The sequence below is a fragment of the Purpureocillium lilacinum genome (genome assembly GCF_023168085.1).
Source record: "Purpureocillium lilacinum CBS 284.36 DNA, scaffold_6, whole genome shotgun sequence".
In the NCBI taxonomy this organism is placed as follows: Eukaryota; Fungi; Ascomycota; class Sordariomycetes; order Hypocreales; family Ophiocordycipitaceae; genus Purpureocillium; species Purpureocillium lilacinum.
The window spans coordinates 865,945-889,158 of NW_027072116.1; the positions used below are offsets into that span (position 1 = coordinate 865,945).

Consider the following 23,214-nt stretch of genomic DNA (forward strand, 5'->3'; position numbering starts at 1 on the left):
GCATCGCGCGGGAGTGGCATATCATCACACTGACGGAGGACGGACGCGTGCTCTAAACGACGTGGGTGCCGATGTGTAATAACACGCCGAGTCCCCTCGCGGTGTATGAATGACAACAGCATCATCGATGCATTGAACTCTTCCCGTTGCAAGGAGCCGAGTCGAGCCAGAGCCCAGCATGCCCCCAGAGCCAGCGCAAGCGATCATCAGGTCCCCAGCGGAGATCGCCAACATAGCACCGTCGAGCTTCCCAGCCAGCCTTCGCGGCAACGTATCGTGGCGAACCATCCTCTCCTCCTCCTCCCAGTCGCCATCGTCCTCCCTGTGCGCTGGGATAGCCGAATGCCCCTCTTGGGGGTCACTCGCACTGCATCGCCACGCCCAAGCCGAGCTCTACTTTATCCTCGACGGCAGCGGCGAGGTGGAAATAGGCGGCGTCAGACATGCAGTGTGCGGAGGCACGGTCGTCTGGATACCCGGCGACGTGGAGCATGGCGTGTTTTGCGGCGGCGACGAGAAGCTGAGGTGGTTGTACGCCTTCCCGGAAGGGAGGTTCGAGGATGTGGTATATCACTTTCGCGACGAGGATGGATCGGGGTAGATGGCGAAGACGATTCTTGTCTAATGAATATGCAATAGGTGGAAGGTGACATCTAAGCTGTAAGCCGTAGAGCCCAGACCAGAGGTCCGATCCTGGTTCATCTTCCCGTTTCCTCCCCTTTGCCGCATTCCCTTTCCAGCGGTTCGCTGCCGAGACGAGCAACCAAAGCCAGCTTTCGTGTGGACGAGTGACCTCACAGCATGCATTCAGCGCATGCGGCCCTGCAGCTTGTGCCTTTCCGCCTCAAAAGGCTGGCTGAAAAAAAGATTCCCGCCCCAATGCCGGCCCACGACTCTTGCCCATGTCCCTCGACCCAATCCCACAACCATGATCCGAGCATGGTACAGGCATCCATCCAATCCACGGGAGAGCGCGCGCCCATTGGAAACCTTAGCTTCTTCGATGTTCCGAGGGCCCCCCTCCTCCCCCTGCGATATGCTCATCTTCCAATTGGCGGTGACATCAGCGACTTTTGTTTTGGCTCGCGCCACCCACAGGTTTGCCAAACGCCGCCTCCCCCCACTTGGCCTCGAGTCTATCTCCGAACAGCTTTCCCGCGCAGGTAGCAGTGCAGCACAGCACCGGGGTTAACGAGACAGGAGCTGGAGACGGTCATGATGGCGTTGCGTTGGGTTTCGCGAAATTGGCCTGCCTTTCCGGCCTGCCGGTGCCACGGAGCAGCAGGGAACAGGGCCGGTCGAGCACCCCACGGCTCCTCCGGTGACGGCGGTGCGGTGTAGCATACAAGTATACTATATAAGAGGAGCTCGCCATGCTATGCTATGCCTCCTGCCTCAGAACCGCCATCTTGTTGTCTTGAGTGACTGTTTAGTGAAGAACACCTCGACGACCCATTCAGATATTCCTCCTGAGTCCGCGAGACATCAAGGAAAGCAGACACAAACACACGAAATCGATAGACAAAACATCGAATACACGACCGACGCCGCACCGCACCGCACCGCGCAATGGCCAACAGCAACTACAAGTTCGAGGGGTGGGTGGGCGAGGACGAGGCATCGGCCGAGGGCAAGATGGTGTGGAAGGACTACGAGCCCAAGAAGTTTGAGGAGACGGACGTGGACATTCGCATCACGCACTGCGGCATCTGCGGCTCCGACATTCACGTCCTGAGGTCCGGCTGGGTGGGTTATCTCTGTCTCCCTCTGCCCCCCTCTCTCTATATGCCTCTCCGACTCCATGCCTTTCCGTCTGTATGCCCGAGAATAGACAGGCGAGGAAGGCATTAAGAAAGACAAAACGAGATACAACCAAAAAAAAAAAAAAAACAGCTGCTAACGCTTTTCTCGTCCCCTTCTAGCGCAAGGCCCCCTACCCCGTCGTCGTCGGCCACGAAATCGTCGGCGTCGCCGTGCGCGTCGGCTCCCAGGCCGAGGGCAACATCAAGGTCGGCGACCTCGTCGGCGTCGGCGCCCAGTCCGACTCGTGCCTCGGCCGCGACGACGGCTCCTCCTTCAAGTGCGCCGAGTGCGCCGAGCGCAGCGAGAACTACTGCACCCGCTCCGTCGTCACCTACGCCTCGCGCCACCGCAACGGCGACAAGTCCTACGGCGGCTACGCCCGCTACCACCGCTGCCCCTCGCACTTCGTCTTCAAGATCCCCGACGGCCTGGCGCCCGAGTTCGCCGCCCCCATGCTCTGCGGCGGCGTGACCGTGTATTCCCCGCTCAAGCACTTTGGCGCCGGGCCGGGGAAGCGCGTCGGCATCGTGGGCGTGGGCGGCTTGGGGCATTTTGCCGTGCTGTTTGCGAAGGCGCTGGGCGCAGATGAGGTGGTGGGCATCTCGCGCAGGGCGAGCAAGCGCCAGGAGGCGCTCGATTTGGGCTGCACTGACTACATCGCCACCGAGGACGACAAGGACTGGGAGACGAAGAATGCGCGCAGGCTGGACCTCATAATCTCTACCGTCTCGTCGCCAAAGGTGCGTCTTGCTTTGTTCAAGCCCCTTTACACACTCGCCTCGGGCGGTCGAGTCCGCGCTCCTTGTTGTGTGGCGGCGATCTCACTTACACGGGCGGCACAACGTGAACTGAGACCACTCATTGGCGTCAATTCATCACACCCACACAATTAAAACTCGGAGACCAAAGTACTGACCGCAACGTACGCAGATGCCCTTCTCGGGCTACCTCGGCCTCCTCAGGCTCGACGGCACCCTCGTCCAGGTCGGCCTGCCCGAAGGCGAGCTCCCCTTCCGGCCCTCGAGCCTCACGGGCGCGCGCCGCCGCGTCGCCGGCTCCGGCATCGGCTCGCCCGACGAGATCCGCGAGATGCTGCAGCTCGCCGTCGACAAGAAGGTCAAGCCCTGGGTCGAGAAGCGGCCCATGTCCGACGCCAACCAGGCCATCATCGACTTTGAGGCTGGCAAGCCGCGCTTCCGCTACGTGCTCGTCAACGAGGAGCAATAAAGTGGTCACTTCCTTTTTCGCTCGCGTGCCGTGGGATTGGTCAACGCAATAAAAAAAAAAGAAGAAGACGACATACGCGCATATACACCGGAGTTGGGGGAGAGTAAAGAGTGTGTTAGAGGGCTGTTCACCCGGTGACATCAATATGCCGGGCCAGGACTGGGTGCGGTGAGCGGGTGTACAAACTCCACGGACGTGGGACGGCGTCGCACGGAAAGGGGGAAGGGGAGGTTCCATGTCGCGGTGGTGGAATGGAGCGGGCGGAGTTTTCTGGTCGTGCAGGCGGTGCGAGAACGGCTCGTGATGCGAGATGAATATGGGTATGCCAGATGGAGCGGATGCAACGCAGCACGAGGTGCGAACCTCGCCCCTGCTGCGGTGGTGGTGACGCCGCTGCCATGCGGTTCGGTGCGTCGAGCTTCCAATACAGCACGTTGCAGGTCATGGCATATGCTCCGTCCAGTCCGGTCCAGTCCAGGGCATCGGGCTCCAATGTCGTGGTGGTTTGGTGCCTCATCCCGAAAGCTCATCACATGCTCATTGTCCTCCCTCATAGCCGTGTGTGTTGTTGTCGGTCAGTTTCCCCTTCACGAGGTCGCGAGCTTCGGCTGCGCCGGTGCTCGGGGCGTGTTATTCGTGGCCATCACTGCCATTGCCCAGCCGTCAAGTCGTCGCCTTGGCGGGCAGCCCAGCAGAGTCCATACTATCGCAATGCCTTCGCGCATGTTGAACCACCCAGAGACACGAAAAGGGCTTTGCGCACGCCCCTCCATCCTGTCAACTCCTCGTACAGCACATCGACGCCGCGCCCGGCTGTCGCCCCTCGTATAAGTTCGCATCTCGGCCCGGGAAACGAACCACGTATAAGTTACCATACCCTACCGACCTGCTCGAGAGAGGACCCGCGTCGCGCCGCAGACAGTCAAGAATTCACAGGGGCCTCATTGCCGCCCAACCGCGTGCCATCGCGGCCTCGTAGGGCTCCCATGGTCGGAACAAGAGACACAAGAGTCAAGACCGCCATTAGCTCCACCCACCGCCTCAACTGCGAGGCGGCCACATCTCGCCGTATCTATTTCGGGCTACTGGATCGGTATGGGGCCAGGACGGGAAACTGCCCGGCGAGGCTCATCATGATGGTCTGGAGATGGGGTGGCACCCCCGCCGCGGAGCAGGCATGGGGTGATGTCGGGGTGACGGCGTCGAGTGGAACGCGGCAGCTGGGTGGAAGGGAGGGCGGCGACCGGCACAGCGTGCGTGTCACGAGTCGGGCAATTATGTTGCTTTTGCCGTAGAAGCGTGCTTTTGCGGTTGTACCACGTTCTTGGGTCGTCTTTCGCAGCCTTATTCGTGGCGACATTCCCTTGGGATCGTCTGTGAGCAACAGACGGTGCACCTCCGCGGCACGTCTCATCGGAGACGACGACACACTCAGGCGCAGAGACTGTTTCTCCCGCCGGCACCGCACGTCAAGGTGGTTAGTGTGATAGTTTCAACCAGTAGTCCGTACTCCGTACTCCGTAACGGTGGCCAGCGGTGGCATAAGGCGTCAGTCGTTCGTATCTGGAGATCGCCTCACCGACGTTGCGAGCTGTCACGTCGAACCGGCCCAGCCACTTACAGGTCGAGACACGGCCATCACGCCCGACGAAATCCCACACTTTTCCCTCTTCTCTCCTCCTCTCTCCTCTGTGAATCACTCACCGCTCTAGTTGCGTGATGGAGCAGACGCCGTCAGCAAGCGGCGCGCCTCACGCAACGGGCCCGACATCAAGTCCTCGCTCGTACAGCTCACCTCACGATGCGGCGTCTGCGCCTCTTGCGTCGGGCCGTCAAGCTCGCACGCCTCCCTCCCACACTCGGCCAGGGCGCCACAGCCCTTTCCACATCGCGACTCATCGCGCATGACAATCCGGCCAAAAAGCCTCTTGACCTTTGTGTGACGGGAGAGGCAGCAAGCAGGGAACAGGTTCGCGCCAGCCGCGGGTCCGCCGCCGCCCTCAGACCGCGAAAAGTCGAAAACCACCGATCCGGACGGCCTGCAAGCAAATCCAAGAGCCTGGGTGGGCAGCCGGTCACCAAGACTGACAGCGGCATCGCCGGCTTCCCCGCCAATGGCAGCCCTACGCAGGCCAACCTCGCATGACGTGGAGGCCATGCGCGGTGCGCGATGCGCGATGCAGTAAGTCAGCCTCGTATTCCCACGAAGCCACGCAGCGGCGTGCTTTTGCACTACTGCCTCTGCCGTCCGGGCGCGCGCCCTTTGGGACAGGCACAGTCAGTCTTTTCCAGATTACCTTCTTTTCCTGCATCGTTGCAGTTTATTGCTTTTTTCTCCGTGGGTGTTCTTTCTTTTTGTCATCCCTGCGGCGAACCTTGGTCGTGCCGCTCCCGCAGGAACAATGAATTGTGTGTTGACGCCTCATGGCCGAGCCCGCTGCACCTGCATGTCAGCTGAGTCTTAGGGGTTCCTGAGTCTGCCCTGCATTTGCTTGTCTTTTTTTTTTTCTTTCCCACTGGCGGGCAAGGCGGGATCCGGCGTTCTCTCATTCGCTTCCGCTCATGTTAGCCACAGTCCGATGGGCTCCATGCACTGTTCCCACGCTGTTTCGAGCTGCATTGCTTTGTTTCGCGGCGGCTTTATTGCAGCATGTTTAGATATATGCTTTTTGGCCTTAAGCTGGAGCAACTCGGCGTTTCGAAGCATCCCATGGGACACCGTGCACGAGTGGGCGACGCAGGGGTGCAGGTATAGCAGCACCAGGCATATCAGCGCCAGCGACAGACAGCCAAGAGCATGTGAGTGTCAAAAGTTGCGGTATGCCCGAAGCAACGGGGGACGACCGTGTCTCCCGTCCCGTTGCTCGTCGGGGGCACGTTGCGGTCGGAGCGGGCTGTTGTAGGCGACCCGTGTGCCCCAGGGCCTGTTTCTACCGAAACACCGAGCTTCAACTCTCCTCCCCCGGCCGATGACGATGTCTCGAATGTTTCATCTCAGTCCAACAACACGCAGACAAAAGGCAAAACGGGGCTGATGAGGGAGGGCCGGCCAAACAGCGAGACAAGGAACACAGGCCCAGAAGGCCCGACAGAAGCGGGCGAAGCACTCGGCGAATCGTGTCTCTGATGATGCCAACCTCGCTCTGGTGTTCCACGTCGGGCCCTGCCCTGCCTCGCATCTCGCTCAGATCACTCATCAACATCGATCCTTGGCGTCCTCGCCAATGGCCCCAAGGTGTCGGAGTGGAGAGGCAGCATGTCGGGGCCGGGCCAGGGCACGGTCATGGCGGAGCGGGTAGCCATGCGCCGTTGCGTCGTGTCTGCTTCTGCCATCGCGATCCCCGTCAGCGTCACAATCGTCTTGTCCACCTCGCCTGAGTGGCCCGGAAAAGGCTCTTCTTGACAGACCCGGCCCGTCGCCAATCACAGGGTGACCCGACCCCTGTCTTCTGCAGCCCCATGATCCCTGCCCTGCCTGCCCGGGTGGCAAAACCGAGAGACGCGCTAGAATCGCCGGCACCGCGCACCCAAAAAAAGCTCTGCAGGCTCTGGCAGGCTTGCTCTGGTTATCGGTCGGGCAAGGGCGCAGAGAGACATCCCACTTTGCTGCTCCGTATTGCTTCTGCGTCCTTCTGTGGGTGCCACTTCTTTTCACGACCATCGCGAAACTAGCCAAAGGCCATGCTCTTGGCCACCATCATCGCCCATCACGATGGCGGCCGTCGGCCGTCTTCCGTCCGGAATAATCGGATGACGGGGAAGGTTGTGGAAGGCCACCCCCATCGAAGGCTGTGATCCTGGTCGGCGGCCCAGTTGCCGGCATCATCAACCACGTCATGCCCAGCCAGGTTCCGGTCCTCGTCGTTGCTGACTGTGATCACTCCGTCGTGAGAAACAGAAACAGGCCCCAGTCGGCTCTGGGGGGTTGCTCGGCCCACCGGCGCACGAGTTGCTCATCACCGACATGTTGTGTGCCGTCGCCTTGCGTCCTGCGTCTATGCGTTGGACAGGTGTCGCTGGGGGCAATGGGGCGGAACTTGACCCAAAGATGGCTGTCAACTCGTCGCAGAAGGACCAAGCGGGAACGCCCACGGCCCTCCACATCCAGCTGCGTCCGCGTCGCGACAGGCCTCTGTCCATGCACGACAAGCCCGTCGCACAACGTCAGTAGTCGCAGCACAGGGACCACCGTGTATCCAACCGCTCCTCGCACAGGACAGCACTCACAGCGCTAGCTTGCAGCGATGTGCCCTGCTCCTGCATGCCTGGGTGTGAGCAACACGAGCCCTCTCTCGTGGCCGAGCACGACTGCGGCTCGTCTCGCCCCAACAGGACCCGAGCCGGCTGCAGCGGCGTGGAGATGGCTATACCCGACTTGATTTTGCCCGGGAGGACGTGGTGTGTCTTGGGGTGGCCCTTTTGCGAGACCGTGTTCGCGCACTGTCGGGGTCAACAAGGGACGTTGCCCTGACATCAAAGGTGTTGCGCTGCGCCTTTCCATGTTGTGCCGCGTTGCGACCAGAAGCCTTTGCTGCTCCCCTTGCTGCTGCCGCAAACAAAGAGACCTTTGGGTTCGTTGCACCTGTGTCTCTCGGGCAATGGAAACTCATGCCGGGAGCTCGGCAGTCACCCCAAACACGTATGGGCCATGCGGAGTATCGGGCGCCTGATTCAGTGAAGACACCCCAGCTGTCGTCGTATCCCAGCTCCTGGGCGCTCTTCGGATACGGTACTGTGCCGTGGCCGTACGGCACTGGGCAAAAAGCCGGCCAATATTACTGTGCAGTAGTGTATACTCGTAGAAGGCCCGGCGATGGAAAGCTGCCTTTGTTGTCGCCTAGACTTCCAGCTGCCTTGGTTCCTGGGCTGGCCTGTTGCCGGCTCCGCCCGGTACGAGCGACGGCCCTGCTAGTTCTCGCCGTGGTTGGCCAGCGGTGCGTCCGGATGATATCATTCTAAATCGGGACGGGGCCGTCCTCAGCGCCTGGATGGCCACCGCCAGCAACCCAACACTAAGAGTCCCAGAGGCCTGATGGCGCCTGGGGCTGCACGGGCATGGCGGGCAAGACATGGAGCCCTCTCTGATGAGCTGCTGGTGCGCGCTCCTGTTTGGAACAAGGCTTGCCTGCAGTCTGCACTTTCGCTTCGTTTGACCGGTCAGTCAGTCATTCAGTCAGCCCGTTGATGAATCAAGCCCCTGCCTAACAGCCTGAAAGCGAACGTGCACGGCGCGCGCCGTTGTCGTCGTTGGCTGTGCTTGAAAGTGAGACGCTCCAGGGCCAGGGCCCTCTCTCTCAGGAACACCCTCCTCCACAACGCACGGCAGCCCAGGAACCAGCTGGGCGCCACGCAGGTGCAAAAACTCTGAAAACCGGAGAAGCAACGTCCACCAGCCATTGGCGAGTCGCGGCTCGCTGACCACCTGGGGGAAAAGAACGCGCGCCCAGCAGCCAAAGAAACCGCCTTCAGCTCAGGGACAAAAAGAACCGAGCAGCCGCCGCCACAGGAGGCCCCTTCGAGGTGCGTTGGTGGAAACGCGACCTTGGCGGAGCTAGCCCGCATGGGGTAGCAGTCAGGGGCCCGGTGGCTTGTCGTTGACAACGGTGCAAGCCCCTCCGTCGTGTCTGGCCCTCATGGGCCACGGCTCGTCCATCGATTTTCGCGGCGCCGTGGCGTCGACTGGTTCGCCGGCCTCATTTCGCGAGGCCACGGGGGGGGGGCCTCGTTTGCAGGTTCGCTGGACGCGCCGGACGAGAGCGCTGGCGCCAAAATCCTCTCGGTCCCTCCTCGTATGGCTGAAGATGTGTAGCAGTCTCTGTCGGTGGGTGCATGGCGGGCTGGCTGGCTGGCCGGTCGGCTAGCTCGCTGGCGGATGGGATGGACGACACTGCCGCATGGCTGGGCTGGGTGGATGTCCGACCGTCTCCCCATCAGATCACGCTGCCGGCGGCTCTGCTGCTGCGGTCCAAGGGAAAAGGACGCACACCCCCCCTGTCGGCCTCCAGTCATGCAGCCCCAGGAGCCGCTCGAATTCGACGACGCCGGCGCAGGCAGCTCGTATCGCGCCGCTAGAGAGGGCTGGTCCCGCACCGACTGCTGGCGGGTTGCCGGGGGCTCGGCCGGGTCATCGAACCGGATGGTCGTGGCGGCATGGATGCCTTGTCCTGTACCATGTCTGTCATGTCTGTCGAGTCGTCGATGGCCGCCCATCCAACTCCAGCTCGGGCCGTATTGGGTCGTGAACCGCTGGTATAAAGGAGTCTTTGTCCTGCCCGCCCACCGTCTTGGTCCCCTCCCTCCTTTCTCCCACCGTCCTATATATCAACAGTCGTTGCCAGTCTCTCGCTGTCCCACCTGTCGTTACGTCTTCATATAAATCCTCTCTCAACGTCAAATACTTTCGTTTCAACCAACCACTCACAAGAGACCACTCACCATGAAGGCCGCCTTCGTCATCGGCGCCATCGCCGCCACTGCCGCCAACGCGTGGAAGTACCCCGACTGCGAGCATGACAACTGCTACAACAACCTCGTCGACAAGCGCTTCGCCGAGGAGGGCAAGAAGTTCTGCTTCGAGTTCCTTGCCGGCACCACCACCGCCCCCGAGGCCATCCCCACCGATTTCAGCAACTGCAAGCAGGACGTGAAGAGGGTCAGCTCCGCCTGCTCGTGCATCACTTACACGGCCACGCACACCTCGTCCGTCCCGGAGACGACCACCAGCCAGCCTCAGACCACTCCCACCACCACCAGCCAGCCTGAGACCACTCCCACTACCACCAGGCAGCCGGAGACCACTCCTTCCACCAGCAAGCCGGAGACTACTCCCTCCACCAGCAAGCCGGAGACGACGACCACGCCTCCCGCTAACACCACGTCCACGGAGCTGCCTCCTACCACCACCTCCAAGCCGGAGACCACCAGCTGGACCACGTCCACCATCTGCACGACCAAGACGCACACCATCACCAAGTGCCCCCCTGAGGTGACCAACTGCCCTGGCGGCCACACCACCGTCGTCACCGAGACCATCCCCATCTCTACCACGGTCTGCCCCGTCACCTCCACCCCTCCTCCTACTAGCTGGACCACCTCGACCATCTGCACGACCAAGACGCACACCATCACCAAGTGCCCTCCTGAGGTGACCAACTGCCCCGGCGGCCACACGACTGTCATCACCGAGACCATCCCCGTCTCCACCACTGTCTGCCCCGTCACGTCGACTCCTGTTCCCACCGGCACTGTTGTCCCCCCGGGCAACAACTCGACGTCGACTCAGTTCACCACCCAGACCTACACCATCAGCTCGTGCCCGCCTGAGGTCCCCAACTGCCCCATTGGCAGTGTCACCACCACCGTCTACCCGACCGGCACCACCAACTTCCCCACGTGGACTTCTCAGAAGCCCACTCAGCAGCCCACCACTCCCCCTGTGGTTCCTCCCCCCTCGGGCTCTGCCACCGGTACCGCTCCCCCCGTCGTCACCGCTGCCGCTGGCCACGTTGTCGGCAGCGTCAACTTCGTTGCCGCCGTTGCTGGTCTTGTTGCCCTCCTGTAAGTGGAGCACGATGTTCCGGTAATTCGGTGGCCTATTTTCCGCGAGGAAACGTAATGTTCGGATGTAAATAGTACATTAGAAAGGTTCATTTGGGAAACGGGTTGCTGCCGCTCTGCGCAGCCGAGGATGAAGAGACTGAATATGGAAATGAGGTCACGATCCTTGACAATAAACATTAATGTCAACTTATGATGAACATCCAAAGTCGATTGTAGGCGTGACATGAGAACGGGAGGGCTTTCGCAGGCCCTCGTTTTCGCACCAGCTCTCGCCTTGGCGGAGTCGAGGCAGCGGGTCGTGGTGACCGACGTCGTCCGTCTGATGTTCCGAGTGTAGGCGCGATGCCATGTTCTAGCGAACAAACCATCGTGTAAGTGGATGTGTTGTCAGTGGGTCGGCCTCGGGCGCCACAACGTGCTGGGACCCGGTCGGCTTGTTCCCCGACGATTGCAGCAATTCTCCGTCCGCCTTGGCCGTGGAGCAAGAATGGAGAAGACTGGTCCGCCGTCCGCTAAAACATTACGGAGCCACTTCCGTTGGTGAACGTGCCCGCTCGAGTTCTGCTCTTGGGACCGATGGTGGGCCGCAAAGCCTTCCCGAGTCCCACAGACAACGGACAAGGACAATGCTTCCAGATTCTGGAAGCGATCACATCGCTCACACTTGGCAGGTCGACAGTGGAGCAGCACATGGAACGATTGCGGCGGAGTGCCCTGGCTGGCCTGGCCGGCGGCGCTGGCGACTAGGCAGAGTGAGGCTCAGCGCGGGCCAATGACTTGGAGACCTCGCTGGGACCGGCGGGACCGGGAGCTGCGGGAGCAGACTCTTCAGGTACGAACGAGATGGCTCGCGGTGATGGGCCCACATGGTCTACGGCTTTCCAGAGCTCTTCCTGCAAGCAAAGGTGACGCTAGCTCAGTGTGTCTTGAGCGGCCGCCCAGCGGGGAAAGACACAGAAGAGATCCGAGGCAATCTTGGGACATTGTAACGACGTCCCAGTCCACCAATTAGGTTGATACTCCTGGACGGCCGTTGGGACGCCGCTTTGCTACCCGAGTGGAAGGCTTGGCTTCGTACCTGGCGATCAGTGGCTGACGAGGCGCAGCACTGCCGCTCCACGGGCGCCTCAGCGTGTGATGCCGCAACGTTGGCGTCCTGGCAGTGGCGGGCTGTGGCCAGTGGCCATAGCTCAAGCCGGGAAAGCTGTTGTGCCACAGACTGGTTCATGCTAGAGCTCGGGTGGTGGCCCGTGGGACCTGGGGCCTGCAGCTACGGCGCGAGCGACGTCACACGGTCATCGTCATGAGACGGTCGAGGGCTGGCCTGTGTAACCCTAGCGAGATGCGGGCGGTCGCTGTCGCGCAGCGTTGTGCGTCTGTTGGCAGGCTGGTCCTGACTGCTGCCAATATTTGGCGCCTCGGGGCGGCGACGGCGCCAGGTGGTTATCGCCGCCACACCTCGTCCGCGGGGTCAGGGGACGAAGACGAATTGGAGGCTGGAACAAGGACTGAATGTACCGGACCGTCGCCCGTCGGCGTGTAAGACAAACGGTGGGAGAGGAACAGTGAGAAGAAGTGCGAGAATCTGTCTTGAGGCGCGCCGTGAGATTGCACCTGAGGCGGGTCGAGCGAACCCAAGAGTCCAAGACTGTGGCTGAGGCCTCTCTTGGGACACGGCGGGAGAGGGGTCGGGCGCGGTGGAGCTGGGGAAGGTGCAGTGGGAGGCCTTTCCACCTTCCAAGGTTCAGCGTTGCGCCTCACATTAACCTCCACGGCGGGCGGCGGGAGACGGCAACCCCAAGACGAGCATGGGCAGCCAGGCCCGGAGTGCCCCTTCCTTCCCCCAGGCACACTGCAAGACTTCCAGCCATGCCGTGCCACAGCATCCACGGCATGCATTCAGTCCAGGCAGGAGGCTGCTTGACCCCTGCCTTCGCTCCCGACGATGAGGCGCAGCAGCGAGGCAGCCTGGCCCTGGCGGGACAAAGCCGCCTGGGCGCACCACTAACACCACTAACACCACCAAATGACCCCCCCCCCCCAGCTCTCCCTGCCTGGCTCCCCCAGCCACAGCCGCCCGCACCAGCACCATCGCGGGCAGCCTCATCCGTCCTCCATGCCCGCAGAACAGAGTGCCGCCCAGGTCGCTGATCCTGGCATCCTTGCCCGGGATTTGGCGCTGCACATCATTCCCGACACCCCACTCCCGTTTGCTGCTTGCTTCTTCTGCTCCTCCTGCCCCTCGCAAGTGGAGGCCGCTGGCCGCGACCAGCTCCCGTGCGCATGCCCCGGCCACCTGTCATGGCGAAGCACCCTTTGGCCCCCATGGCTGGCCGTCCGCAAGGGCCACTATCGACGTCCTATGACGGTGACAATCGCTGTGCTGCCTGCTTTGACAAGTTGTTCCCTCCACGCAGGGAGGGAAGACACGCAGGTGAGGCTTGATCCATTGGCCAACAAGCAGTCGCTTCTTTAAAGACAGGCCACGCCCCCAGTTCGTCGCCATGTCGATACGTCCTCTACATGCATGGTCACCAGTCGCGGGGTTCTCACCTCGTCCGCGCTGGGCCAGTCGAATCGAACCTCGCATTAGCCGCCCGTTCTTCAGCTGAGACAATGGAGCAACCAACCCCGCCGAAGCTGACCATCCCGGCGTCGTCCGCATCGCCGTCTGCCGCCAGCGCCAACACGCAGACCGGCCGGCCGCCGCTGTGGACAAAGTCGGCCCAGCGTAAGATGACACGCCTCTACGTCTATACCACGTTGCCGCTCGACACCATCGTCAAGCTCGTTCACTGTCGCACGCCCGACTCGGCGCCTGGGTGAGTGCCGCTACGCGCCGCCCACTACAGCAGAGTGCAAGTCGAAGCTGGAGTCAACTAACATCGGACAGCATCGACTCGGCAAACAAGAAGCTGAACGCGCTGCTCGACAAAGAGCCCCGATGGCTTCATCCACGCTCCAAGGCCGACATGGGCCGCCGCGTTACGCAGCTCTCCAACTCGCCAGCCAGATTAGCATCGGCATCGGCATCGGACACAGCATCACCCCAACCTCCCAGCGACCCGACCCGTCTCACACCCAGCCCAGGTGGTGTCAAGCTCGAGGCCAGTGCGAGCCCCATGCCGTGGGACCTGTCACCTGTCAACCATGGCCTGCCCATCAGCCCGGCTCAGAGCCTACCTGTGCACCAGCGTACGACATCCAGTACCCAAATCTCTGCGGCGGCATCACCAATGCAGCCAGCTGGTGCTCACTCGTACGGGCCGGATGCTTCAGATGAAGGCGTCTTCAACTCGTTTCTCCGTCGCACTACATGTCTCTCGTCCTCGACCGACCGCACCACCGGCTCTTTCCATCGCGTCCTGTCTGACTACACCGAACCGTATATACAGACTGTCAAGAGGCTCGTCAAGCGCTTCACCGCTCCAATGAGCAGCAGAGTCAGCATATCGCCCATCTCGGCTGGTGTAACCCCGCGACATCTATGGCTGGATGATCGTCACGGTCCACAGGCTTTTGATGGCGAACCCCACCCGCTCCCCGGCGACTTTCTCTGGCTGGACATGTGTCAGCGGGAGATAGCTCTTGGCTTTGCCCCGGAAGCCCATCAACAGATGCGCTGCTCGTGCTTGCCCATGTTTGGATCCTACGAGTCAGCATGGGTGACGGCTTTGGGCCTGACGCCCGTCGGCCAACGCATCTTGACTTCAGGGCCTAGTCGTGCCGACATCAGCAAGCGCGACTCCGCCGGTAACACGGTTTTGCATTTTTTGGCCGCTCGTGGGTCGTTCGAAGCTCTTCTTCAGATCCTCCAAACCGATGTCTGCCACCCGATCCTCGATGCTAGAAACTCTGGCGGCCAAACATTCCTTCATACGATACGCCGCGCCGAACTCCAAGATCTGGGACGGCTTTTTCGGCTCCTCGAAGTTGTGTCTGGAAAGGGCGCCGACATATACGCACAGGATGTCTACGGGCGCAACTTCTTTCATATCTTGCACATGGAACACATCGATGCTGCCGTCATGCGCTTTATAATGCAGCGGTACGAGGCATCCCGGTACCGAAAAAGAGACGCGTTCGGCATTGTGCCCCAGTCTGCGGACGAGATGGAACTTGACGGTCCACCAACCAACTATGCTTGCAGAATTAGCCATGAATTCGCCATCGAAGAGGAGGCGCGTCTTCTGCTGCATGTTTGCACGGCACAAAATCAGCCTTGGTTGGAGAACGACGACGGTGGCAACGGCCTTCACTCTCTCGCCATGGCCACGCTTAGCAACGCAAGTGTATTACAGAAGTACCAGCTTGTACCGGGCAGCGACGAGGCGTTTACTGCGTTGTCGAATCAGTTTGATAACTCTCTGGACTCGTGGGAAGCGAGGCTGGTTTTCCGCCACCAGCTCGTGACTGGGCTGCTCGACGTGGGGGTGGATGTGAACCAGTACGACGGAAACGGCAATACACCGCTGATGGTGTTTGTTGCCGAGCTTCCGGAGGAGAACGACTACAAGACCGGACCCAAGATTATCGACGAACTCATAAACAGGGGCGCAAATATCCGAGCGCGGAACCGGGCTGGCGAGACAGCTCTGCACATTGCGGTCCGGTGCGGGCGCAAGCTGGCGATGAAGGCGCTCGTCAACCACGGCGCCAACGTCCATGCCAAGGATGCCGATGGCCGGAGCGTTCTGGATGTGGCAGACGCTAAGATGATGAACTCTCGAGACGATGATCCAAGCGATTACGCGCACTATGAGGCGTGCCGCGCCTGGCTCAGCAGTTCGAAGGGGCTTGCTGTGCAGAGGCCGACGATTGTTGATGAATGGGGACTTTGATGGGGTTTGGGACACGGGGGGGCATTCGATGGTTTTTTTAAGGCGTTCTGCGGTGTGACTTATTAGACGGGCGGCAAGTGCCCCAAGATACCCTGCGGACAGCATAGACTACATCAAAGGCGGTTGAATTTTAGCATTGCTCTATAAAAATGCTTCAACAAAGACAGGTGACGTGTCTGACAAGCTGTGGGCTTTATGTCCCTTCCCGGGCAACGCCTTGTTGAACTGCTTTTGTGTGAGGTCAACGCCGAAGATGCGGGGACATCACCGTGCCTTACTCCGAGCGTGGCGGCCAGAATTGTGGGGCCGTCCCGGAGCCGCCGCCCGGGGGCTTATGCCTGGCACTCGGTGCGAGTTCCATTGGTTCCGAGGGAGGGAACAGTCGTTGAAGAACTCGGCGAGGCATGGGGGTAGTTCTTCTGAGGGGCATCTGTTCGTTTCCCTCACATTGTTTTGCCCATCCTACTGCCCATCTCATGTCCACCGGGGGTACATCTCATGTCGCCAACATGAACGTAGCTAGATATCATTTCCCAGATAGAGACTCGAGAAGAATGCAGACCGCCATTCCGATCCCATCTACAGGTGCATGGCTAGATGATTCACTGGAGAAGGAGGGAAGTTGCGCAATTGTAGAATCTGTAGGAAGAATAAAAAGCTCGAGTGCGAGGGCAGTGTGACTCTGACTTTTTGCTTGCTCCCGTGCTACTGCAGCCTTCATCGCCACGTGCCTTTTCGTGTGAAGAAACGCCTTCGACAAGCAACCGTGCAGAAAGCAGCTTCTTGTAGCCGACTTGCCAGAGCAACAGGTGTGCCTCCTTCCGTACAGTCCTCGAGACGGCAGCGCTGACAACAGCCCAGCAAAGACAATCCATCCTCGCAACATCCCATCACATCACCGACAATGAAGGTCCTCGCTCTGATCACCGCCCTCGGCCTCGCCGCCACCGCCGCGCTCGCGTCCCCCACGCCACCCATGCTCGACGTCCAGGACGTCACCGTCGGCAACGACGACAACGGCACCGTCGCCGCGGGCACCTGCCGCCGGGGCCACGGCTGCGACAACGGCCGCTGCTGGCGCTCGTGCAACGAGGACGAGGGCACCTGGTGCTGGATGGCCGAGTCGAAGGGCGGGAAGCGGCTTTCGTGCTCGAGCGACGCGACGTGCTTCGATGCGATCAGGCATGGCACTGCGGCGTGCGACTTGTCGATCTGCAGCGACTGCGGCTGTAAGTGCTGGTGAGGAGGCACTGGGGCGAGCGACGGGCTTCGTCTTTGTTTCTTGGTGCTGGGCTAAAGGGCTCTGATGGGGGTTTGTGCGTGATGAAATGGTGGAAGGAGATCCGGGGTGCTTCCTAATAAACATCGTTGAGATTCGTTTGTTTCGAGCATCATCCTGCGTGACTGTCGTCATGCTAGACAGAATTTACATGTAAGTTGTAACTGCATGTAGCATTGGCGTTGCTCCACTCAACTTCAACTCGGAACCCGTCCCTCTTACTGAGAACGCCCAGTGGGAGCCACCAACGTCTCGTGCAACAACTTGATGACCTCAAGTCGGCTTGGACCTTACATCAGTTGGCTGCTACATCTCCCCCTCACACGTTGGCCGCGTGCCTGCGCTCCGTGGCGTGGATGCATGAGTCGTGTTTGGCGAGCTGCACAGCGTTGATTGGCGGGGCGAAACACACATCCCAGGGGCGATCGTCTTGGACCTTCCCCTCGCACCAGGCCGTCTACATGTTGGGTGATCCCCCGCATTGACTGCAAGGGGCTTGCCGGTGGTGATCCAGGGTTCGCCTGGGGTATCGCACCGGCAATCGAGGCTATGGCCCTATACGCAACGCGACAGACGCTCAGCGCATCATTCTGGGTCTGTCAACGATATAAAAGATGAAGGAACTTCCGTCATGTTCCACGGATGGAACTCCGCTTGTCGTGCTCCTTTGCATATTCCGTTCCTCGACTCACAGCATCCTGCCATCTGAAAGCGGCTCACCTTGACTCGACCTTGCTTTGGTCATGGCCATGCCAGTAGGCGACACGCTTCCCGAAGGCTCTGGCGATGTCAGAGAGGAAGGTCACGATGAGTTCCAGACGCCAGACAAGGCGACCGCCATCGCCATCGCCGACATCGAGGAACACTACGACATCGACTCGGACAACTCCCCACTCCCCGAAGTACGCGCCAACGTCCCCAACGTAGACGACCCGTCCATGCCCGTCAACACCCTGCGCATGTGGGTCATCGGCGTGCTCTTCACCATCATCGGCACCGGCATCAACCAATTCTTCTCCATGCGGTACCCCAGCGTGACCATCTCCTCCCTCGTCGCGCAGCTGCTCGCCTTCCCCGTCGGTCGCGCCGTCGCGCACCTCCTCCCCGTGATGAAGCTGCGGCTGTTCGGGCGCGAGTTCTGCCTCAACCCGGACCACCACTTCAACATCAAGGAGCACGCCGTCGTCACCATCATGTCGAACCTCTCGTTTGGCCCGTCGTGGGCCACCGACATTATTCAGGCGCAAAAGGCGTCGGCGTTTTATGGACTCGATACGCCCGCCGGGTACCAGTTTCTGCTGGCGCTGACGATGCAGCTCTTTGGGCTGGGTATGGCGGGAATGGCGTATAGGTTCATCGTTGAGCCGCCGCATATGGTCTGGCCGTCGACGCTGGCTAATGCGGCGCTGTTTCAGACGCTTCATCGGCGGGCGAACCCCGAGGCCGATGGGTGGACGGTGTCGAGGTATCGCTTCTTCATGTATGTCTTTGCTGGTGGCTGGCTATGGGTAAGTCCCTCCTGTAGGAATTGCGCTGCGTCTGCTGAGGCAAGCTGCAGTACTGGCTTCCGGGCTTCCTGTTCACTGGCCTGAGCACATTTGCATTCATCTGCTGGGCCGCGCCCAGTAAGTCCGCCCAGGACGATGTCACTTGTAGGAGAAGGAGACTAATGGCACAGATAACGTTGTCGTCAACAACCTCTTTGGCATGACGACGGGTCTCGCCTACCTACCCACCACGTTCGACTGGTCCCAAGTCGCCTACAACGGCTCTCCGCTCGTCGTCCCCTTCTGGGCTCAGGCAAACGTCTTTGCGGGATGGGTCATCCTGTTCGCCGTCATCACGCCAATCCTCTATTATACGAACACCTGGTACACTGCGTACCTCCCCTTCTCAGGTGGCGACACGTACGACAACACGGGCAGCGTATACAACGCCACGCGCATCGTGGACAAGGGTGGCAAATTCCTCGTCGACGAATACCGCAAGTACAGCCCCATCTTCATGCCCGTGACGTTTGCGCTCGGGTACGGCATTTCTTTCGCCGTGATGAGCTGCGTGCCGACGTACATCTTCTTGAACTACTGGCGCGACATGATCGGCGCGTTTAATCCTAACCGCAAGAAGGACATTCACGCGCGCCTTATTGAGCGCTACTCTGATACGCCTTGGTGGTGGTATGCTGCCCTGAGTGTCCTCATCTTTGGTCTGACCATCATGGTGCAAGAGGTCTACCACACCGGCATGCCGGTCTGGGGCATCGCCGTGGCATTTGGCCTCGCCATCTTCTATCTCATCCCCACCGGGAGCGTATACGCAGTCGCCAACCTCAACAGCAACGTGCTCACCGTCCTCGGGGAGATCATCTCAGGCTACCTACTCCCAGGGCGCCCCATCGTCATGCTCATCTTCAAGTTCTACGCCTACACCGGGCTAAGCCAGGCCATGATCTTCGCGTCAGACATGAAGCTCGGCCTGTACATGAAGGTGCCCCGACGGACACTCTTTGCGGCGCAGCTGACGGCCTGCGTCGTCGGCTCGCTGACGCAAAACGCCGTGGTGCTCTGGATGCTCAACAACGTGGACAGGATCTGCGAGAGCGACCAGCGAAACGGATACACATGCCCGCAGGGGAGAGTCAACTTTTCGTCGAGCGTCGTATGGGGCGCGATCGGTCCGGCGAGGCTGTATAGCATCGGCAAGATGTACTCTGGGCTGCTGCACTTATTTTGGATTGGCGCTCTGCTCCCCGTGGTGACTTTTGTTCTGAGACGGAGATTCCCCGAATCCAGATTTCTGGCGAACCTGCACTGGCCGCTTTTCTTTGCCGGCACGGGTAATGTGCCCCCGGCGACAGGGATCAACTACACGTCTGCCTTTGCAGTGTCGTTTATTTTCAATCGCTGGATCCGAGGGCGATATCCGCATTGGTGGGGAAAGGTAAGTCAAGAGCTCATCAGAGAGATATCGGCAGCGCATCATGCTCACCTCACGTGTAGTACAACTACGTCCTTTCGGCTGCTCTCGATTCTGGTCTGGCTATCTCAGCCATTGTCATCTTCTTTGCCTTGGTGTTCCCCAAGGTGAACCTGAGCTGGTGGGGGAATAACGTTCAAGGCACGACGGTTGACGGACAAGGGATTCCCTGGAAGGCATTGCCCGAGAATGGCACCTTTGGGCCATCGGAGTGGGTGTAAGTGATTCAGCGGGCTGATCGAAGATGAGTCTTCTGTCTCGAGCAATACAAACCAGTAGGATATACATGCAACTTGGTGGTCTAATGATTCTCGGATTAGGCTTGACTCGACAAAGAGTCTGGCGTGAATTGACTCTGGTAACTGTTCATGTTTGTGAACAGGTGTGCCAGTAGCTACATGCAGATAATCGGCATTGTGGAACGCGCTTGTCCAGATTCCTCGAGACTTCTTGACTGACCCTACCCTATTGACTGATGAACGAAGGGCCAAGCTGCGAAACAACACAAACTTCGCTCGTCCTCCACATGCCGCTGGACCGAAAGCACGCGCTACTGGATGATCCCTCCTTCTTTTTTCTGACTCCTGGCCTCTACCACTGCACCCGAAACAAGGGAGTAACAGTGGTACGGGACATCTCGTCCAGCCACGCGGCAGTGCCATCATCATTGAGCCCGCCCATCATCATGACTTCAGACATGCCCCCCTTGCCGTTCTTGTAAGCCGCAACGACGGTATGCTTTTCCGCGAAGAGGCTTCCGTTGCGTACCCAGCGCTGACTGGTGATTTGTATAGAGTTGATCTGCTGCCGTATCTTCATGACCTGGGCGTAGATGGCGGCCCAGCTCAGCCTGTCCCCCTTTCTCCTCACAACACAGTCTTTGCTGTAAAGCCTCGATAAAGTCGCTTCAACTTCTGACTCTGGCCCGTTGAAGAGGTGGTTGATGGCGGCTGCCCATGTCGCTTGGCTGATGTAGGGGCTTGTTGAGGGCAGGTATATGTTTGTCATGTTGTGCTGTGAAGACGGTTTGACGTTGACGTCGTAGAGATTGAGATGTTGAGTCCTTCATGGCGACAACGTGAAAGAGAGCACATTGATGGGTTCATATTGAAACGCTGCGCCGCAAGTAGCTTCATGCACGATAGCTGGGGGATTCCAGGTGGCCCAGTCAGCTGTGATCTGCGGGCAGCATGATGACCCGAACGGCAAGGTGAGAATCGACTCCCCGGCGCAGCTGCGCAGAGACGGGCGTAACCCCGCCCCGTCAGCTTGGGGTTAACGCGAGGCAGAACTGTGTCTGCCAAGCCCTCTTTTGTTGGCGATTTTGGCGAACTGTAAAAAGGATCGGGACAAGAGGTTTGCTCAAGCCGTCTGTTGCACCCAGCGAATCGCTCATGGTCGATCCTGTAGAGCCAGCGCGAGGTGTATCATGATATGGTCAAGGGCCTGCGTCTCAATGTCCGACCTCAGGTGTCATCGGAAAGTTGATGCGGCCTGCTCCGAAGGCAGCTTTATTCGTCCTTGGTCGCTGGCGCCTCGGGCGTCTCGGACAGTAGAATAAACTCCTCTTTGTACTTTGCAGCCCTCTTTTTCCACTCTTCAATCCGGGGAAGGCCAACTTTTCTGAACTCTCTCAACGCCTCCTCGCCTGTCTCGCAAATCTTGCCAGACCGCGCGACGACGGAGAGAAAATTGATCGGTACCAACCCGGGGCCTCCGAGCCGGCTGATGGGCTTTGCCACGACCCATTCGTCATTAGATAAGGCGCAAGGGATGAGGATCTCGCCCGTCCGACAGTCCAGCTCATCGGAGCGCGTGGCCTCAAAGTCATATGCGACGATCATGGCGAGGGAGTATCGCATCCCGCCGAGGTGGTTCAAGGTGGTAGGCGGGAGCGGATCGTCAGTGGCGGGCGACTCGATATCCTCGCCGCGTGTGACGGCGTGGGGAGCTTCACGGTTGGGATCTTCTTTCTGGCGCTCTCGGAGCCGCTTCCACGCCGTCGTGACGGCCCTTCTGTATGGCGCAGAGTCCATGACGTCGTGATCGAAGCCAAATACCATGCTCAGGCGCGACAATGTGTCGGATTGGAAGCTGACAAAGGACGCCCTCGAGTCGGCATCTCGTAGCCATATGAGCGAGGAGCTGTCATCGCGCGCTCGCTGCAGCACGGCAGCATTGTCTTCGTCGTCTAAAGCCGCGGTGCGGTCGGCGTCGTTCCTTCTATACAGACGTAAGTGATTGAAACGTAGTTGCGACGAAAGACGGTGTCAACTGTACAAGAAAGACACTGTGAGTAGCAGCTGCATGGCCTGGACCTGATCGCGTATCGCCTCCTTCAGCGGCACCAGGGAGGCCTCATTCATGACATACTTGGCCCTCCCCCACCTGCCCCATCGCTTACCCGAGTCGATGGACGACCACGCTTCTGAAACCTGGTCCCGCAGAGGCTGGATGATGGTGGTCGCCGAGATCAAGCACGCATCCAGGGAGGTGACCAGCTTCTCACTCTGGCTGACCGACGGGCCGCGATCCTCCAGCAGAGACCTGAGCTCTGAAGTGGATGCCTCCAGCGCCTGCAGTTGCGTCACCAGAGACGTAACGGCAATCTCTGATGTGTTGAACCTGCCGCGCAACGCGTTGAGCGTTGTCGTTGTCTTGAGGATTATGTCGGCGAGCTTGGCGCAGCTAGCTACGAGGCCAACCACGGCTGTTGGGTCCATCGCAAGATGTTGCTATGCTGAGACAGCGTTTGCGCGCGGGTGAGGGAAGGCAGTTGGGGGCTATGCGATGCCTTGTTACTTAGCCTCACGAGTGGGTGGTACGGCCGTACGGCCCCCAATCGATCAGCTGACCGGGTCGGCGGCCTCAAAGTAACGGCCTTGTTCATCAATCACGACCCGAAAACTAGCTTATGATATCTGTTCAAGCATGCGGATTGTTTGGTCTGCTGCGGCCTCGTGGTGAACACCTGAGCTGCTTATCCAGACGAAGGCTTCACTGGGGGCAGTCCAGTTGACTTGTAGCTGCGACTCGGCAGATGATTCTCATATCCCGACTACTTATTAGTACTTAACAAGGTGCCAGGACTCCAATTCATGACAAATACCACGGCAGTATTGTTCATGGTATAAATTACTTAGTACAGAAGCGTTTCGGGGAGGGGACTTATGGTCTCGGTGTGCCCGTTGATGAGGGCAGTTGAGGGACTAGGTTGGGTCGATCTCCATCGTCAGCGATTGAACTTCAAGAAATGGTTACTTCTTCAATTTCAAATAACGAGCCTCACCCAAGCCGACTCCCGTCTCACGTTCTGGCAAATAATTGAGTTGCAAAGCCTGAGCCACAATTGAACTGGGTGATGTGAGATGGGCGGGACGGCTCGTGCCGCCCCATCCACCATCGTCTCGTCTCACCGGCGACATCACCCACCCCCTCCACAGTCTCACTCTCACCTCACGCGTCGTTCCCCTCCCCCACCACCGGCGAGAGAGCATCGCGGGAGCTGCTGGCGCGCAGCTCTCGACG

The 23,214-nt window shown here is 59.8% G+C and overlaps 6 protein-coding genes across 6 annotated transcripts; 4 read left to right on the forward strand and 2 right to left on the reverse strand.

Annotated features, from left to right (window-relative positions):
- Positions 1 to 1,569: 1,569 nt before the first annotated feature.
- On the forward strand, positions 1,570 to 3,030 carry PLICBS_008179 (uncharacterized protein; the record flags this gene model as incomplete). Its single annotated transcript, XM_018324329.2, has 3 exons — positions 1,570 to 1,746; positions 1,923 to 2,543; positions 2,734 to 3,030. 3 exons carry the CDS (start codon positions 1,570 to 1,572, stop codon positions 3,028 to 3,030), a joined length of 1,095 nt encoding a protein of 364 aa, XP_018177508.2.
- Positions 3,031 to 9,466: 6,436 nt separating this feature from the next.
- Positions 9,467 to 10,591, forward strand: PLICBS_008180 (glycoside hydrolase 18 protein; the record flags this gene model as incomplete). Its single annotated transcript, XM_018324327.2, has 1 exon — positions 9,467 to 10,591. One exon carries the CDS (start codon positions 9,467 to 9,469, stop codon positions 10,589 to 10,591), a length of 1,125 nt encoding a protein of 374 aa, XP_018177506.2.
- Positions 10,592 to 13,206: 2,615 nt separating this feature from the next.
- PLICBS_008181 (uncharacterized protein) lies at positions 13,207 to 15,431 on the forward strand (the record flags this gene model as incomplete). Its single annotated transcript, XM_018324326.2, has 2 exons — positions 13,207 to 13,412; positions 13,484 to 15,431. 2 exons carry the CDS (start codon positions 13,207 to 13,209, stop codon positions 15,429 to 15,431), a joined length of 2,154 nt encoding a protein of 717 aa, XP_018177505.2.
- A 904-nt stretch (positions 15,432 to 16,335) lies between these two features.
- On the forward strand, positions 16,336 to 19,907 carry PLICBS_008182 (uncharacterized protein; the record flags this gene model as incomplete). The annotated part of the gene is made up of 5 exons (XM_018324325.2): positions 16,336 to 16,660; positions 17,470 to 18,218; positions 18,269 to 18,335; positions 18,389 to 19,650; positions 19,710 to 19,907. The coding sequence occupies 5 exons, from the start codon at positions 16,336 to 16,338 to the stop codon at positions 19,905 to 19,907; spliced, it is 2,601 nt and encodes an 866-aa protein (XP_018177504.2).
- A 370-nt stretch (positions 19,908 to 20,277) lies between these two features.
- Positions 20,278 to 20,694, reverse strand: PLICBS_008183 (uncharacterized protein; the record flags this gene model as incomplete). Its single annotated transcript, XM_018324324.1, has 1 exon — positions 20,278 to 20,694. One exon carries the CDS (start codon positions 20,692 to 20,694, stop codon positions 20,278 to 20,280), a length of 417 nt encoding a protein of 138 aa, XP_018177503.1.
- A 503-nt stretch (positions 20,695 to 21,197) lies between these two features.
- Positions 21,198 to 22,409, reverse strand: PLICBS_008184 (bud emergence protein 1; the record flags this gene model as incomplete). The annotated part of the gene is made up of 2 exons (XM_018324323.1): positions 21,198 to 21,909; positions 21,967 to 22,409. The coding sequence occupies 2 exons, from the start codon at positions 22,407 to 22,409 to the stop codon at positions 21,198 to 21,200; spliced, it is 1,155 nt and encodes a 384-aa protein (XP_018177502.1).
- Positions 22,410 to 23,214: the final 805 nt, after the last annotated feature.